Consider the following 16,453-nt stretch of genomic DNA (forward strand, 5'->3'; position numbering starts at 1 on the left):
CTTCAGCTTATGTTTTGCGTTTTAGTTATTCGTGTCGCGCGGAAAGGCGATTTTGGTGACATGTCTGGCTCCAACTGTAGCCCTGCGGACGGGTTTGGGGACGGATTGGTTTTAAAGCTTCGATTAATGTTTGCAGGTACAAATAAACTAATTTGAGGGACTTCTGAAAATATTAATGCTGGTTCAGATGCGTGTAATAATGCTCAGGCGAGAGTCTCGATTTTGTAAGTAATCAAATTAGTGTGCTTTAACCAAAATTGATGAACGGGTAGAGAGCGTGAAAAGTTGTCCAACTTCACCAGGGTGAGTTTTCGCCTAAACGTCTGAATCTATCCACAACTCCACTCTACACTCAAATGTTTAGCGGCCCATTCAGATCCACACTGGTGGCCATGGGAGGTCTCCTGTGGAAAAGACCATGGAGGATGTCCAAGTTTCAGAAGTACAGACTCAGAGAGAGAATGAGACAGGTGGACTCCAACATCGAGGCTCTCTATGAGGGCTTGAAAAGTCAGGACTTGCAGGTCAAGAAGGTTGAGAATTTGATGGCGAATTTCCCCAAAGAGAGCGAGATGAAGCCTCGTGACAAATACACAGTTTTCAACAAGAGCTCCCAGAAGTACAGAAAGGGAGTTCATTTGGTGCCCAAATGGACTAAGCTCTCTCTCAGAGAAAACCCAAAGTACTTCTAGTATTTTGGTATTACACGTGGGTTTCAGGTTTATGTTTAAGACTTTCTACTGTATATAGAACAAAAGTTATGAATTAAGCGAGAGGGCGTAGAAAGGATTGTAGAAATACAGCGATGCAGAAGTGAAAGGTGGGAATGTGGGCAAATAAGGGCATTTCTCCAGACTTCTTGCTCACAATCTGTCCCAGATGAAGTTCGATATGAAGAAGTTGGAGTATCCGCTAGTTTCCAAGACGTGGGTTTCGAGTCCCCGTGGCTTCTGCACCAATACCTTCTCGGTCTTCAGTTCTGGTTCTGAAACAATAACTCCCATGCTCTGAAACAGTCTCAACTTCATTTCCTGGGAGTGTAGCCTTGAGTTCTCCAATTCTTGATCTTCAAATCCGGAGACTTGGTCCTTCAAAGCCTGTAGTTTTGCTAGTTTGAGATCCAACAGGTTCGCCTGTTTCGTCGTTTCTGTTTCCTGTTTATTGATTTCTGACACAAGCTCAAACTGCACTTTGTCCAGGTTCTCAATCTCGCCAGAAAGATGGTCGGCCTTCGTAACTTGCGCAATATCCTTCTCGAGATCCTTCTCGAAATGCTCAAGTTCCGACTTTAGGTATTCCAATGTAGACTGTTCACGTTGAATCAGTTTCTCAAAATTGGCCAAAAATGTGACAATCTTCGTCTCTATCTCCGACTTGAGTTCCTTGTGATTCTTGGATTTTAGCAGATTTATCGACTCCGTTAGATTCATGTTCCTCACCGTGCTCGAGGTGGAGATCTCGTTGAGCTCTGAGGCCATGGTGTGCCTGAGTAAATCATATTTAGCATCTATCGACGTCATTTCAAATATCTGGAGGTGGAAGTAATCTCTTGGCCGACTTGATAAGAAAGTCGAAGCCGTAGTGGGTTCAAGTGGGTTCAAGTGGGTTCAAAAAGCCCAAACCGTACACGTAGAAACGTAAACAAAAGGCAGGCCTTTTTTAGTGGCTTACCCAAATCGTTGGTACACTACCTTGATGAAAAATGGAGCCATCCTTCGATGGCGATAAGTGACCTTTAACACGATTAGAGGATTCATTTACAGGATATTCAACTCGATTTTCCAATTTGCAAAACACTAGAATGGACAGAAAAAGGGTAGACGGATTGCCTGTCTGGATGTTAACTCCGAAGGAGGAAAAGGAGGTATTTGACGCATGGAAGACGGAGACGTGGAAGTACTGCGACTCCTATGTCAAGGGTAAGTGATAGAAACGGATTCCGCGAACCAAACATCTCAAATACATGGGCCAAAAGACTAACAAGAAACTAGCATTTGCTGAATGCGGCAAAAGGGAAGGCTATGGCGTGTGGATAATGTGCAGAAAAGAGAGCACCGCCATGAAGAATTGTATACTGGACAGACAGCAGAGCAAGTATGTGGACGAACAGAGAGATCTTTACATCCAGAGGAAGATGGAGAAACTCAAGGAATCTAGTTAAACCGATTCAATTACCCCAAAAACAACAAAATGACATCACATGACAGAAGATAATTGCGGAGAAACAGTCCAGAAAGATAGCACACTCCCCTCTTCGACGTCATCGGTCAAGCCGCTTGCTAGACCAAATGGGCCAGTATTTGGCCAGGTCTTCGCCAAACCGCCACCCAAGTTTCCTATTTGTACATAATCGCATTATCTTCCGGATATCGGCATGTTTGTAGCAACGTGACTTGCAGAAGGGTTTCTTTCATCAACCGCGCATCGCAACGCAATGTTAAGTGCTAATGTGGCGCTGTGGCCTCGCGTGGAGTGACAACCCCTCTTTGCGAAAACATACAAATATATGTGTTTCTGGCGGATCACAAGAGAAATTTTTAATGAGAAATTTTTATCTTGCGCTTCTTTAGCTCTTTCAAACTAATTTTGAAGTCTCAGATTTATATTCACAAGCATCGTTATCATGTCCTTCTTAGACCGCTGGCTTAGCCGCACTCAACAGGGCCACCACACAGGCTCGAACATGGTCAACACAGGTGCAACATATTCCACAAGAAGATTATCAACGAAATCAACAGGAGCGGGTGTTGAGTATGTGGTAGAGGATGTGAAGACGTCGCCCAACCTTTTGAACACTCCAGTTGCCTACTATAAGCAGGTGGCCAAGGGAACTGTGAAGCCTGCTGCCAATGGCAAGGTGGATGTTACAGACATTCTGAAGCAGGTGGAGAATGATGTTGGACCTGGAAAGATCTCTAACGATCTGGACGATTTGAAACGCCTAGACCAAAATGATTTCAATAGGAAGGGAAGTGTTGTCAGTGAGGCCAGTGATTATTGACGCAACAGCAATGATTCGTGTTGAGAAAAACTCTTTCCAGTATGGTCCCACTTCTCTTTTATATTTCTATTTGCAGTAGTGCTATTGCTTCTGACCTTTTTTAAATAATTTTTGGTTCATTAATAGTATTCAGCCTCGTTAAATCTGCAGTATCCTATGTGCAACATCGCGATGTGTTGTAAAACGTGACTTTGACACGACTCTCAGAAAATCCTACTAAGCCTTTCAACTATATTAGGTCCCCTGTTATCTTTACTCCACCATTTCCAGGCTGAAAAGGACGATGTCTAGGTTGCACATTCCTGAGATAGTGGAACCTCAGGAAGGTTCCTCGGGCGACCGACACCCTTTTGGTGATGGCATTTCCAGGCGATCCCGATCGGTCTCCACCAACAGTCGCAGTTACGATTATGATAGTGATCTCAGCGATTCGAGAATCCACCTCGGCGGATCGGTGAATGAGGACCGCAACGCGTCGGATCTGAATTTGCCAGATTTACACATCGAAGACGTGGATGAAGGCTTGAATTTCGCGTTGGGCACCAATCAAAGCAAAGGTGCCTGGCTGCCACTAAGAGGAGATAGCGATACAGTCGGATTGCTTGACAATGTGAGTGAAGATGGTGTTGATACTCAGAGCCAGCGACCAAGAATACGAACAGACGTTCAATATTTAAGTCTGGACGAGCCTGATCAACATGGAATACATTTAGACAATCTGAGTTCGAACGCTAGCTTCAGGGAATCGGTCTATCACATGGATGAGTCGCCTACAAGACATAGCATGGACACGGCGAGATCGAAGCTATCCAAGGCAATATCTCACCAAGAGGATTGGGCAAGCCAGGTGAGAAAGTTTTCACAACGAGTGAGTGGAATCAGCCAAGATGAACCAAGGACTCCAAATTTAGAAGATTCGGAGATTGATATGAACTACAGAGTATTCGACGATGTTTTGAGCTCTTCTGGAAATGAACAGACCGATGATTCATTCCAGAAGCCTGCTTTATATGGCCGCTCTTTGAAGGTTTTTGGGCCTAATAGCAGATTCAGGAAGACGTGTTTCAAAATCATTTCGGCGAGTTGGTTTGAACCTTTGATGTTTGGTTTGGTGCTGGCAACTGCCATTATACTATCTGTCCAGCAATGGAATCCTGAATCTTCTCATTTGGGCTATTACCAAAATTTGGGTTACACTGCCATGGATTGGATACTGGTTCCCATATACGTGATCTTCACGCTGGAGTCTTTCTTCAAAATCGTTGTACATGGTCTTTGGGATGATTCCCAGATGTATGATGAGCTGAATCTGTCTAAGGACAACTACAGAACATTTTGGGGCAGATTGTGGGAGCACCAGTTGATTTTCTTCAAAAAGATTGAACTAAAACAGGAAAAACTGTCTGACGAGATACCAGCAGCAGTTAGTGTTTCGGCGGACCCTAGTACTTCCAAAATTAAACACAGCAGGGCGTATCTCAGATACGAATGGAACTGGGTGGACGCAACTTCGGTGATTAGCTGGTGGATCTCTTTGTTCATTGCATTGAACGGCTATAACATTAATCATGGTGTGATGGTATTCAGGTCTCTGATGTGTCTCAAGATTTACAGACTCTGGAACATCACGAGCGGTACACAAACTGTTCTGAATGCTTTGAGAAGAGCTGCGCCGGAACTGGCTGATGTATCCATTTTCCTTTTGTGTTTCTGGGTGTTTTTCTCGATCATAGGAGTTCAGTCCTTCAAATCCTCGCTAAGACGCCAGTGTGTTTGGACAAACCCAGATGATCCCACTGATACGTACGTAACGTCTCAGTTTTGTGGATCGTGGCTTGATCCAGATACGAAGTCAGTGATGGACTACCTAGAGAGCGATGGGAGTTCGTCGGGCAGATCGAAAGGTTTCGCGTGCCCAATAAACTCCAAGTGCATATCCATGGAGAATCCGTACGGAGGAACGGTATCGTTTGACAACATCTTCCATTCTTTTGAGATGGTTTTTGTCATCATAAGTGCTAACACATTCACCGATATAATGTACGATTTGATGGACACAGACTCCATGGCTTCGTCGTTGTTTTTTATTGCGGCAATGATTATTCTCAGTGTATGGCTAGTCAATCTGATTGTCGCTGTCATCATCAACTCTTTCACAGCAATGAATGAGCAGTTGAAAGAGCAGATGAAAAATGATAATAGCACCATATGGGGATCTGCGAGGTGGAATAAGAGAACCGAAGCGTACAGTCGGTTTTTGGTGAAAAACAAAAGGTTAGCCAGATTCAAGAAGCTCAGAAAGCTGTTCACTCTTTCTGCAGTTATAGGGATGATTTTTTCATCTATTAGAACGAAGAATTCAAGCACTGAGACTGTTGAGTTGATATACAAGGTCAATTGTGGAGCCAGTATTGCTTTATTTGTTGAGGTCATGATAACATTTGCCCTTTGTTTGCCTAATTGGAGGATGTTTTTTAATTCACTGTTAAACTGGGTTGATTTGTTCTTTGGGATTGGCTCTTTGGTGATTGCTTTGCCTGTGATCCACGAGAAACATGAGACGGCTTATGCCTGGTTGACTTTCTTCCAGTACGCCAGGTGCTACAGGGTGGTGCTTGGGATTTCATTCTTGAGCGGCCTTTGGATGAAGGCACTCGGTAATCTGCGAGCCCTAGTGGATCTGTGTTTGTTTTTCGTACTGACATTGTTTCTTACAAGTGTTGTTATGTCACGGTTGTTTGAAGGAATGGTTCCTGTCAGCGAGTATCTCGATAGCGATATGCTGATCATGTACAATCTTCCAAACGTTTTAATCTCCCTTTACACAATCACATCAACTGAGAATTGGACTTCGGTACTGTATCTGTGTCAGCAGAGTGCTAACACCACATTCACACAGGTTATAGCGGCCACTTACTTCATCTTGTGGTTCATTTTCTCCAACATGTTCATCTTGAACATTTTCATTGCCATCATCACGCAGAATTTGGGTGTTCCTGAAAAGTTGAAGCGAACAGAACAGATCCGACAGTTCTACAGAAAGATTATGACTCTGTCGTCTGATGAAGGAGGTGTTTTTGAAATTCTGAGAGGTAGAACTGTTGAGAATGAAGGTGTCAGGGCCAGGATCAATAGGGACCAAACTATCACGAGACTACGTCAGCTAACAGATGTTGATTTGGATGCTGATGTCGGGCTCCCTGCGGTGGAAAGAGTTCACGACAACGACCTCAGCGGGCTCTTTAAAGATAAAAGCAAGATTCTATGGAAACAATTCGAGGGGAAGCTTGAAAAGAATAGACACATAGGTCCGTGTTTGAGCTTCATCAGAAAGGTTTTTGCCAAAGAGAACGACAGTGATACAGTTTTGTTCATATTTGCACCAAACAACAGGGTTAGAGCAATCTGTCAGTCATTGGTTGCACCTCCACGAAAGCCAAGAATAAATGGGAGGCCTCCTAATAAAATTGCAAAAAACACTTTCATGGTCGTCATGTTTGTCGCTACAATTCTCATGGTTTTCTTCTCCTGTTTCTGGACTCCACTGTACAGAAGAGAGCATAACTTTGTGGGTTCCCATGGACGCAGTTTTTACATCGATGTTATGTTTGCATGTCTATTCACCATCGAGCAGATAGTGAAGATTCTTGCTGACGGATTTATAGGAACTGATAATGCCTATTTGAGGTCGACCTGGGATGCTCTCGACGCTGTTGTGTTGGCATCTATTTGGGTCGATATTGTCGCCGAGTTAGACAACAACTCTTATTTATCTACAGTTGTTGGCGGTCTCAGAGCAATCAGGGCTCTGAGATTGCTTACAATCACCACCCTTTCGAAGCAGACCTTCCAATACGCTATCTTTTCCGGTGCTAGAAAGGCAGGGGATGCATTTTTGGTCTCCATGAGTTTGCTGTTGCCATTTTCGTTATGGGGGCTGACCATTTTCAATGGGAAGTTGGGATATTGTCTTGATGGCGAATCTACAAAATGGACCTGCAAATACGAGTACACGGGAGAAGTATTTAATTGGGACGTATTGAGTCCTAACGTTTACACAGATCCATACTTACATTTTGATTCGTTTCAAATGTCTTTGGCATCCCTGTATGAGATTGTGAGCTTGGAGGGTTGGGTTGATCTTTTGGAAAACCTGATGAATATCACAGGATTTGGAACCCCTCCTTCGACATTTGCCTCTCCTTTCAATGGGTTATTTATCGTGTTGTTCAACTTCTGTTCCATCGTGTTTATTCTGAACCTGTTTGTTTCGGTGATCATTGATAACTACTCCATGCTCACTGGAACAGCATTCATGACAGAAGAACAACTAGCGTGGAACGAAGTGAGGAAGATCTTGTCTCAGGTGAAACCTTCTAAGAAACGGTTCAGGGCAGGCCTGGCTCCGCTAAAAAGGTTCTGTTATGACCTGACAATTGGCAAGAATAAGTATTGGGCATCCTTTCTGAACGTGTGTCTTTTCATACACGGGGTCGATTTGCTCTGTGAGTTTTACCCAGCAAACTCGAAGCTAAACGCTGTCAGATATGCGGCTTATGTTTTTTCCTCTACAGGATTCATGGTGAACATCTTGATGGTGATCTATGCAATGGGATTCCTGTCATTTATCACCAATAAATGGAATGCATTTTCTCTCTGTGTCATTTTGGGAGCTTTCTTGATGTCTTGTGCATCTTATTTCGTTGGCAGAAATACGTCTTTTGCCAACATCAACAAGCTTTTTCTGGTTGCAATGTTGTTTTTCCTCATTCCAAGGTCGGACAGGCTTTCCCAGCTGTTGAAATTTGCTTCTGCTAGTTTGCCTGCTTTGGCATCCCTTCTGTACACTTGGTTAGTACTTTTCCTCGCATACGCCATTGCCTTGAACCAGATATTTGGACTTTCCAAGATTGGACCAAACGGAAGTGGAAACCTCAACTGTAGAACGGTCACCAAGTGTTTGATCATGCTTTTTAAGACCAGTTTCGGTGAGGGATGGAACTACATCATGGATGATTTCACACTGGAGTCTCCATTTTGCACATTGGGCTCCAGTATATTCTACTCGGATTGTGGCAACAAGACATTCGCAATTATTTTGTTCGGTTCTTGGAACATCATCTCTCAATACATCATGTTGAATATCTTGATTTCTCTTGTGGTCAACAGTTTCAGTTATGTCTACCACAGTTCCGGACCTCACGCTCTTATAACGAGAGAAGAGATTCGCAAGTTCAAAAGAGCCTGGAACAAGTTCGATCCAGAGGGACATGGTTATATCTCCACCGGTGATCTTCAGCCTCTGATGAGGTCGCTAGATGGTGAGCTCAGTTTTAGAGTCTACGCACCAGGAGAGAGAATCAAAGACATTAAAGCCAAGTGGACATACCAGAAATCTCATAATCCATACGATTTGGAGTTGCATCACAATGAACTAGCGAAGTCATTCAAAGAAATTGATTGGCAAAAAGTGCGCCATCGTAAGCTGCTCTACGACAGGTTTTTGGAAGAGTCTTTGATGAGTGTTGTTTCGCATGAGGGAGAACCAATGATCTCATTCACCAAACTGCTGTTGCAAATTGGACTCTATTCGAAGTTTGACGAGGCCTCGTGTCTTACTTTAGAAAACTTCTTGAAACGTCATCTGTTGCACGAGAAGATTGACAACAATTTGAGGCAACGCAAGCTATTCGCCACTCTCACAATGGTGATAGATAGGTTCAGGTTCAAGAACAAAGATTATGACAAGCTGCTTGGGTTAACGAGAGAAGAAAATTTCGTGGTTGAAGACCCATTTGCGGATCCATTTGCAGATGAATCTGAGCAGGCCAGTTCTGAGCAAAATCAGTATAAGGACTATATGTTCAGTTCCGGGGTTGATAATCCATTTCTGTGAAGAGGGTCTCTATGAAAATTGAGGTTCCTTGCACTAGAAATGGATCCCCATTACCTAAGGATGATAGAAGAAAACAGAAAAATAACAGGATAGGCGAGGGTTTAGCATTTTTATATTTTTTTACATCAATTGGAGAAGGACATTTTATAATATCAAGTAGTTTCGAAAAATGGGTTTGGGAATAATTCTGAAAAATCTGAAAAATCAGGATATTTTGAACTTTAAAAACTGGGTGACGTCGACACCTGCATAATGAATTATGCATAATGCTATTAGACGATGGTATCGCATTTGAAGCTTTAAGATGGCTGTTTCTACCTAAAAAGGTATCAATAACAGATATTAGAATTACAAAATGATTATGGTCATCGCACAAGCTAGTCAGTCTTCATGTCCAACAAGCCAAGGTCTTCGTTCTGTTGGTGAGATCTCTCAAACTCCTCAATGGTCATGTTTGGATCATCGTCAGGAGCATAAACGTTTTGAATATACGAGGCGGCCAATGGGTCCTCCATCACAACGGTGAATTTGATCTTTCCGTCAATGGCATCTTTCATTCTCTGAAAGAATAATTCCCATCTTGATTTGGTTTGCTCATCCATGGAATCTGAGGTTTGCGAGAAAACCCGGCCGTAGAGCTCTTCGTTGACCTGGGTCAAAAGACCCTCCAAAGTGGTGAAACGACCTCCCAAGGTACCAGGCGTCAAATCAAGGTGGAGCTCCGGAATGACCAAACCACAAGTTTCAGATTTCAAAATATCCCTTGTAAGATCATCTGGATCGTCAATTTTGAGAGTGATACGACGACCATGAGGTGGAATCTCCCCTCCAGTCTTCACCTCGTTAGACTTGTATCCACATCTATCACAAACAGTGCTCATCAAAATCACATCCTTGAAATGAGGAATGTTCACCACCTTCATATGAGTCTCACAGGGAGCATAACACGAAGGACAAGTGGCACTAAATGTCTGGACTTCATTGGCAAAGTTCTCGATTTCGGTCTCGTCAGAGATGAACCCAGTCGAGGTTGGGTTTCTGTCCTTGCGCTGCTCCTCTTGCGCATCTTGCGCCTCTTGCAATCTGTGCTGTGCAACTTCGTCTGCTGAAACGAGACCGAGAGAAACATTCTGGTCTGGAGTTCTGGAATATTCCACATGAGACCACTTATGTTGAGGTTCTCCAGGAACGAACTGGATCCAAGAGTTACCAGCTGGATCATCCAGCAAAAGCGTCTGTGGAAGCGAACCAGCATCACAGTCAATGACAGCACGCACCTTGGCAATAAACTGAGCAATCTTCTCATATATCTCTGGCTGCTTGGTGCGTCTCTCTTCCTGGTCACCACTAAGATCATCAATCATCTCACTCAGCAAACCCTCGACGGTAGTAAGCTGACCTCTCATTGCGGGGATCTCCAGATCCAGCTCCACAAACTTACAAACACAAGATTCGGACTTGACTACCTGTCTATTGAGATCAGATTTGCCCTCAATCTTCAACACGTATCTGGAACCCTTCTCTTGGATCTCTGAGGCTGGCTGGATTTCCGAGTTTTTCAAGCCACAGTGGGGGCACTCAAAAGACATCAGCACAATCTCCTTGAAGAACGGAATGGAGGTCAGGAGCAAACGGGTAGTTCCGTTTTTGTGACAGTTCATACACAAAGACTCTATTTCCTGGACTGGGTGGCCCTCAGCATCGGCTGCTCCAGTCTGATGAAGCCCTTCATTCTGGCCCTGGCTCTGCTGTGTTGGTTCATCGTCAATCTCCTGGGCAGCGGCACCCACCGTTGAAAATAGTTCCTTGTTATTTTCCGACATCACCTTTTGTTTTTTCACGGTTGAATTCTCGAGTTCGGACCTTCTCATGGGAAGCACTGGGAAAGTTAGGGTTAGAGGCTTACTAAGGGCATCACGGTCCGAAATATTTTTCAAATTTCCTCTAGAAGCAGCTGGAAGGCATCGCACTCTCATTACGTAAGCAACAATTTCTTGATTACATAACATTTGTGCTCTTTACGCCTTTGCTTCTTCCTAACTACACATCACAATTTTCCCTGAAAAATTGAGCCACTTTAGCATCAACTGCCACTTGAACTGGAGTCTTGCCCTCAGAGTCCACTGCATGCGGGTCTGCCCCAAGTTTCACCAGCTCAACCGCGAAATCGCCGTGGCCCTCTGCCATGGCATGGTGCATCGGCGTCCAGCCATAAGAGTCCTTAGCACCAACAGGAGACTTTCCATGCTCCACCAGTAGCTTCAACAACCGCAAAGATCCAATAGAAGCGGCTCGATGTATCGGATATTGGCCCAATTTGTCCTTGAGACGTGTAGATGCCCCAGCCTTACACACCAGAACCTCAGCTATTTGAGGCAGGTTTTTGCTCACAGCAAAGTGCAATGGGGTTTGGCCACCTGAAGTTTGCTGGTTTACGTCAGGCTTGGGTGTATGCGCCAATAAAAGCTCCAGAACTTCTATGTTGCCAACAGAGGCGGCGACATGCAGGGGTGTCCATCCACCACCATCCACCATGTCGTCGATATCGATATCAAACTTTTTGGGTCGTAAATCCGTGGCTGATTCACCACCCGATATTTCCTTAGAAGAAACCACGAAAGGATCGAGTAACATCTTTACAATCTCCACCCTCTGGTAGGACACTGCCCAGTGCAAAGGGTACCGTTCATCACTGTCCGGCTTGATACTCAGTCTTGGGTCCCGTGACAGCAGTGACTTAACTGTAAGCAACTTTCCTTCCTGACACGCCACCGATATCGATTCTTCAGTCATTATGTTGATTTCGGGGAAAAATGGAAGCCAGTATGCGGGTTTTGGCAAGTCTTGAAGTGCAATGGCGGAGAAGAGCACGTGACTTTCTAAGCGCCGCACGCAACCCAAGCTACGAGATGCAAACGTCAGACTGGTGATTTGCCAATGATCTCAAGCTGGAAGAGGAGTATTAAAACATGCTAGGCCAAGAGTTACTCCGAATGTTTTCAGTATACCTCGAAACCGCCATATACCATCGAATACCACTCAATCAGCATGTGCTGGAGAAGGCAGGAACCTACACCCGCGCGCACACGACCTCAGCACCAGTTCCGATTTAGTGACGCCCAAACAAGGCCAAGTCAGCTTTGCTGGCATCTGCAACTTTTTTTCGAGTTATCAGAGTGTTATTTACATTGTTTAGCGCGTTAGAACGTGCCGCTGATCTGATTCTCTAGCTGCTTGTATTTGCTATTAAAGTGCAAGCTCAAGAGCTGGCTTCTTCAGCTATTCGGAGAACGACAGTCTATAAATACACAAAAACACACAAACGCAACACCGCAAAAACTCGCGATCCACACAAGGGTCCAAGACATTTTCCCACATTTTAGAGTGCCAGGAAGCTATTGGACTTCTCCACATTGACCGGATTGGTTTAATTTCAATCCAATTCGGGTTTAATTAGACTCTTTGCTTGTTTTGAGGAGCTGCTTTGTTCGTTCACTTCCTTTGTTTCTCTTACCAGACCTTCAGGTCCTTTTTGTTTGGCCATATTTATTTGTTTTGGGTCACTTTCTTGAAGATTGAGAACTGTTTGACGGAGCATGTCAACGGAGATAATCACTATGGATGCACACATGTTGAGGTGAGTATTTTCAAAGTTGGGGAACTGAGGGAGGAAAGAAAAACACTTGGCGATTTCGTCTCTGATGTTTTTGCGATTGTTTGATATCCAAAAGACCCAAAAAGTCAATGAATTTGCTCAATCGCTCCTTGCTCCCAAGCTTGGAACTTCAGTAACTTTACTAACTTTCACCAGACCGTCTGCGAGCGGATATAAAAGAGTTAACATGGCCGCAACTCTCAAGGGTGTGATAGTATTCGGTATGGTGTCGCTGATTTCCCTGGTGGGCTATGCCCTAGCATTCAGCAACTTTGGCAACCTTTACTTTCCACACTTTGATACAGACTTAAAAGTGGAGTACTACGACCTCAAAAATTACGTTGGCTCGAAGGATGGATGGCAGCGCGAAGAGCGCGTGCTCTTCTGCGTGCCGCTGAGAGATGCCGCTTTACATCTGCCCATGTTCTTCGGACATCTCGAGAACATGACGTACCCTCATGGTCTCGTCGATCTGGCATTCCTTGTCTCCGACTCTTCCGATGACACCATGGGTGTGTTGCAGAAGAGATTACATCAATTACAGACTCACAAGGACAAGTCGATGCATTTTGGTGACATAGAGATTTTTGAGAAGGACTTTGGCCAAGCTATAGGTCAGAGTTTCTCAGATAGACACGGGTTTGCGGCACAGGGACCGCGTCGAAAATTGATGGCACGCGCGCGTAACTGGTTGTCTTCGGTAGCCATCAAGCCATACCATTCATACGTGTACTGGAGAGACGTCGATGTTGAGACGATTCCTCCTACGATCATAGAAGACCTCATGCACCATGACAAGGACGTGATAGTGCCCAATGTCTGGAGACCGCTTCCTGACTGGCTGGGCAACCAACAGCCGTACGATCTCAACTCATGGCAGGAAAGCGATGGTGGACTCCAGCTAGCATCTACCCTGGATGAAGATTCTGTCATTGTTGAAGGTTACGTGGAGTATGCAACGTGGAGGCCGCATCTTGCTTACCTCCGTGATCCATACGGCGACCCCGAGGTGGAGATGAGTCTCGATGGAATTGGAGGAGTTTCAATCTTGTCAAGGGCAAAAGTGTTCAAAGATGGATCTCATTTTCCCGCATTTTCGTTTGAAAAGCACGCGGAAACAGAGGCGTTCGGGAAACTATGTAAGCGGATGGGATTCAACGTGGTTGGACTACCGCATTATGTGATATGGCATATCTACGAGCCGTCGTCCGATGATCTTAAGCATATGGAGTGGATGGCGCAGGAAGAGGAGCGCCAGAAGCAGGAGGCCAAGTTGAGGCAGATATACCAGAAGTCCTGGGATGAGGCATTCGAGGACATGACCAGCTCGTGGAAGGGCGAAAAGAGCAGAATCTTGAAGAACACAGATCTGTCGAAATACAGGCCTAAGGTGGAGGTTGATTGGTCCGATGTGGATGAGACAAACATGCATCTTGCACAGTTTGATCCGGAGGGGTGAAAAGGAATATTGACAGAGAGATCATAATTTAGGAAGGAAATTCCTTAGACACCATAGTCGAATCCCCATATCTATATTATACCTTTGTTTCTGTATCCACCTTTGGGACCTCAGGCTTTAAATGCTTCAACTCAACCGGCAAGCTGGATTCGCTACTTTAAAAATTCCATAATTATTCGCTCTTTTAAAAACATGAAGCAAACCACGAAAGCTGATCTCGGTGGTCTATGAAGCGGACAAGCACGGCTCGCCTCAATTTTGGTCTCCTCGTAGACTATCGTCTCAGCAAGATACTTTCATGATAGGTATTAGTTGAGCTTTCGAGTAAACTCTTGATCTCCTCGTGACCCAATCATTGGATATTTACCCAAGCTCAAGTTCAAGAATTCACACAAAACACTCTAGTTATTCGTCGAACTCCACCTCCTTCTCAGTCCTCAGCAAAAACGACATCGCAAAAACAGTTATGAAAAGCACACTCTGAATATAGAAACAAACAGCAGCATGCGTCTCAACAGTTCTATAATAAATAAAGTTGAGCAACGGCGGAATCGTCAGCACCAATAGACTCTTGTACAACGCAATTGCACCAAAAACCTCACCAGTGCGCTCTTGAGAACAATGTTTGACCAACGACGAATGGAGAGCCGGAGTAACAGCGGATCCAAGGCCGGAAATTCCACTAGAAAGCATGAAGACAAACGAAGACCCAGCCAGTAGCAACAACAAGGACCCACCAATTTCGAAAAGCAAGAACCACACTATCATGGTTCTATCTAGATTGTCAACAGAATGGACCTCCACCACGAAACGACGTTTGAGATAGGAAACGCAAGCAGGGGAAAAAGCCAACAGCGAGAAGGATTTAGCTGCCATAGAAAGCGTGAGAAGGTAACCCATCTCCACAGAGGTCCAGTTGAACCTGAAGGTGCCGTACAGGATCATGAGAGGTGTAAAAGCCACGGAGCAGAGGGTGATGATGCAATCGAGAGCGACAAGGATCAGAACGTTGACACGAGCCACAAGATCGATACGACCATCGGGGAGACGTCTAGATATCCATAGCAACTTCAGAGGTGAAAAGAGTTCCACCACAGAGCTTCGAAGTTCCCTGAGGTAGTCGTGATGAGAAGAGGCCATGGCGAGTCTGACCTCACGAGCGCGATTCGACACAACCGACTGAGAACGCGACTTGCTGCGGGCCATACTAGAACGGGACTCTGGCATTGCCAATGCAAGACAAAAAACCAAAACGGACATGGAAATTGCAAAGTACATTTGGTGCCATCCTCCATCGGCAAACGCCTTGGAGATGAATGAGCCCACCAACGGACCCGCCGACAGCCCCAGATACGTCAGCGCCAGAGTCGATCCCATTGACGAGATGCGTAGGTCGGGTTCAACCACATCAGTTACATAACTGTTGCAAAGAGCCATCAGAAAAAACAATCCTCCACCGATACATTCAGTCGATTGAGCAAACACATACAGCCATGGCATGAAAGGCGTGCTGGGCAGCAATGTGAAAGTCGTGAAAAATTTACTGGCCAAACAGAAGAACGCATTAGCGATAAACAATGGACGCCTTCCATATCTATCGGAGAGTCTTCCTAGAGTCCCTGACAGAACAGTTGGAATGAATCCAGAGACCAGTTGCGTAGCTGTTTGGAGCATCGAAACAACTTTCTGGACCTTGGCCGGATCGCACTTACCGTCTACCTCCAACGAGATAAAAAATACCTTTGAGCCTTCAGGGTTTGAATCAACATGGCTTTGGATGGCAAAGCAGATTTTGCTTAACAAAATATTCAATTGGGCAGAAAACCCCGATGCCATAGCAAATGTAAAAATGAAAGCAAACGCAGATAACAGTGTCACACTCGGTCTTTTGAACCAGGGTAAGTCCAGGTTCTTGACCCTTTGCTCTCTCAACCACCGGAGATCCTCTGACTCGTCTGAATCATCAATAGCATCGGAGTACGTGCGAGTAAGATTCTTCGGATGAACGTCATGGCGATGAAGAGCGGCTTCTTCGATAATGTCGTCTGCAAGTGACCTGTCTATGGTGCCATTTCTGTTCGATACGGCATTTAGAAGTCCCGTAGATTCGTTGTCAGCCATTTCTTACGAAGCCAATATTGATCCCTGTGAGGTATCTATTAAGCCTTTAAGCCGATAGCAGGAGGCGATAGCAAGCGGGGGGAATCCGTGGGGCTTATGGAGGCACCCAAAATTCACCAAGAAGCAGACCCGGATATCAGCTCAAGATCACTGAGTTGCGATAAGTGGGCACAAAGCAAGTAAAACGAGTCGATATTGGCTTAGAATGGGGTACAGTGGCAACAGCTGGTGACATACAATGACGATAACAGAGGCGGACATGCCGTGCGTCCGTGCGGAGAGTGGTTGCAGCACTACAAAAGCAAATCGGATCTGGAAAAG

At 45.0% G+C, this 16,453-nt stretch overlaps 10 protein-coding genes across 10 annotated transcripts; 6 read left to right on the plus strand and 4 right to left on the minus strand.

Moving 5' to 3' along the window:
* Nucleotides 1-356: 356 nt before the first annotated feature.
* KUCA_T00000639001 (uncharacterized protein) lies at nt 357-692 on the plus strand (the record flags this gene model as incomplete). Its single annotated transcript, XM_022605198.1, has 1 exon — nt 357-692. One exon carries the CDS (start codon nt 357-359, stop codon nt 690-692), a length of 336 nt encoding a protein of 111 aa, XP_022456690.1.
* A 171-nt stretch (nt 693-863) lies between these two features.
* Nucleotides 864-1,520, minus strand: KUCA_T00000640001 (uncharacterized protein; the record flags this gene model as incomplete). Its single annotated transcript, XM_022605199.1, has 1 exon — nt 864-1,520. The coding sequence occupies one exon, from the start codon at nt 1,518-1,520 to the stop codon at nt 864-866; it is 657 nt and encodes a 218-aa protein (XP_022456691.1).
* A 281-nt stretch (nt 1,521-1,801) lies between these two features.
* On the plus strand, nt 1,802-1,927 carry KUCA_T00000641001 (uncharacterized protein; the record flags this gene model as incomplete). Its single annotated transcript, XM_022605200.1, has 1 exon — nt 1,802-1,927. The coding sequence occupies one exon, from the start codon at nt 1,802-1,804 to the stop codon at nt 1,925-1,927; it is 126 nt and encodes a 41-aa protein (XP_022456692.1).
* A 36-nt stretch (nt 1,928-1,963) lies between these two features.
* KUCA_T00000642001 (uncharacterized protein) lies at nt 1,964-2,161 on the plus strand (the record flags this gene model as incomplete). Its single annotated transcript, XM_022605201.1, has 1 exon — nt 1,964-2,161. The coding sequence occupies one exon, from the start codon at nt 1,964-1,966 to the stop codon at nt 2,159-2,161; it is 198 nt and encodes a 65-aa protein (XP_022456693.1).
* Nucleotides 2,162-2,623: 462 nt separating this feature from the next.
* On the plus strand, nt 2,624-3,001 carry KUCA_T00000643001 (uncharacterized protein; the record flags this gene model as incomplete). The annotated part of the gene is made up of 1 exon (XM_022605202.1): nt 2,624-3,001. The coding sequence occupies one exon, from the start codon at nt 2,624-2,626 to the stop codon at nt 2,999-3,001; it is 378 nt and encodes a 125-aa protein (XP_022456694.1).
* A 283-nt stretch (nt 3,002-3,284) lies between these two features.
* On the plus strand, nt 3,285-8,897 carry KUCA_T00000644001 (uncharacterized protein; the record flags this gene model as incomplete). The annotated part of the gene is made up of 1 exon (XM_022605203.1): nt 3,285-8,897. The coding sequence occupies one exon, from the start codon at nt 3,285-3,287 to the stop codon at nt 8,895-8,897; it is 5,613 nt and encodes a 1,870-aa protein (XP_022456695.1).
* Nucleotides 8,898-9,274: 377 nt separating this feature from the next.
* KUCA_T00000645001 (uncharacterized protein) lies at nt 9,275-10,906 on the minus strand (the record flags this gene model as incomplete). The annotated part of the gene is made up of 1 exon (XM_022605204.1): nt 9,275-10,906. One exon carries the CDS (start codon nt 10,904-10,906, stop codon nt 9,275-9,277), a length of 1,632 nt encoding a protein of 543 aa, XP_022456696.1.
* Nucleotides 10,907-10,937: 31 nt separating this feature from the next.
* Nucleotides 10,938-11,690, minus strand: KUCA_T00000646001 (uncharacterized protein; the record flags this gene model as incomplete). The annotated part of the gene is made up of 1 exon (XM_022605205.1): nt 10,938-11,690. The coding sequence occupies one exon, from the start codon at nt 11,688-11,690 to the stop codon at nt 10,938-10,940; it is 753 nt and encodes a 250-aa protein (XP_022456697.1).
* Nucleotides 11,691-12,598: 908 nt separating this feature from the next.
* On the plus strand, nt 12,599-14,011 carry KUCA_T00000647001 (uncharacterized protein; the record flags this gene model as incomplete). Its single annotated transcript, XM_022605206.1, has 1 exon — nt 12,599-14,011. The coding sequence occupies one exon, from the start codon at nt 12,599-12,601 to the stop codon at nt 14,009-14,011; it is 1,413 nt and encodes a 470-aa protein (XP_022456698.1).
* A 405-nt stretch (nt 14,012-14,416) lies between these two features.
* On the minus strand, nt 14,417-16,132 carry KUCA_T00000648001 (uncharacterized protein; the record flags this gene model as incomplete). The annotated part of the gene is made up of 1 exon (XM_022605208.1): nt 14,417-16,132. The coding sequence occupies one exon, from the start codon at nt 16,130-16,132 to the stop codon at nt 14,417-14,419; it is 1,716 nt and encodes a 571-aa protein (XP_022456699.1).
* Between the last annotated feature and the right edge of the window lie 321 nt (nt 16,133-16,453).

This window comes from Kuraishia capsulata, genomic scaffold (genome assembly GCF_000576695.1).
Source record: "Kuraishia capsulata CBS 1993 genomic scaffold, Kuraishia_capsulata_scaffold_1, whole genome shotgun sequence".
In the NCBI taxonomy this organism is placed as follows: domain Eukaryota; kingdom Fungi; phylum Ascomycota; class Pichiomycetes; order Pichiales; family Pichiaceae; genus Kuraishia; species Kuraishia capsulata.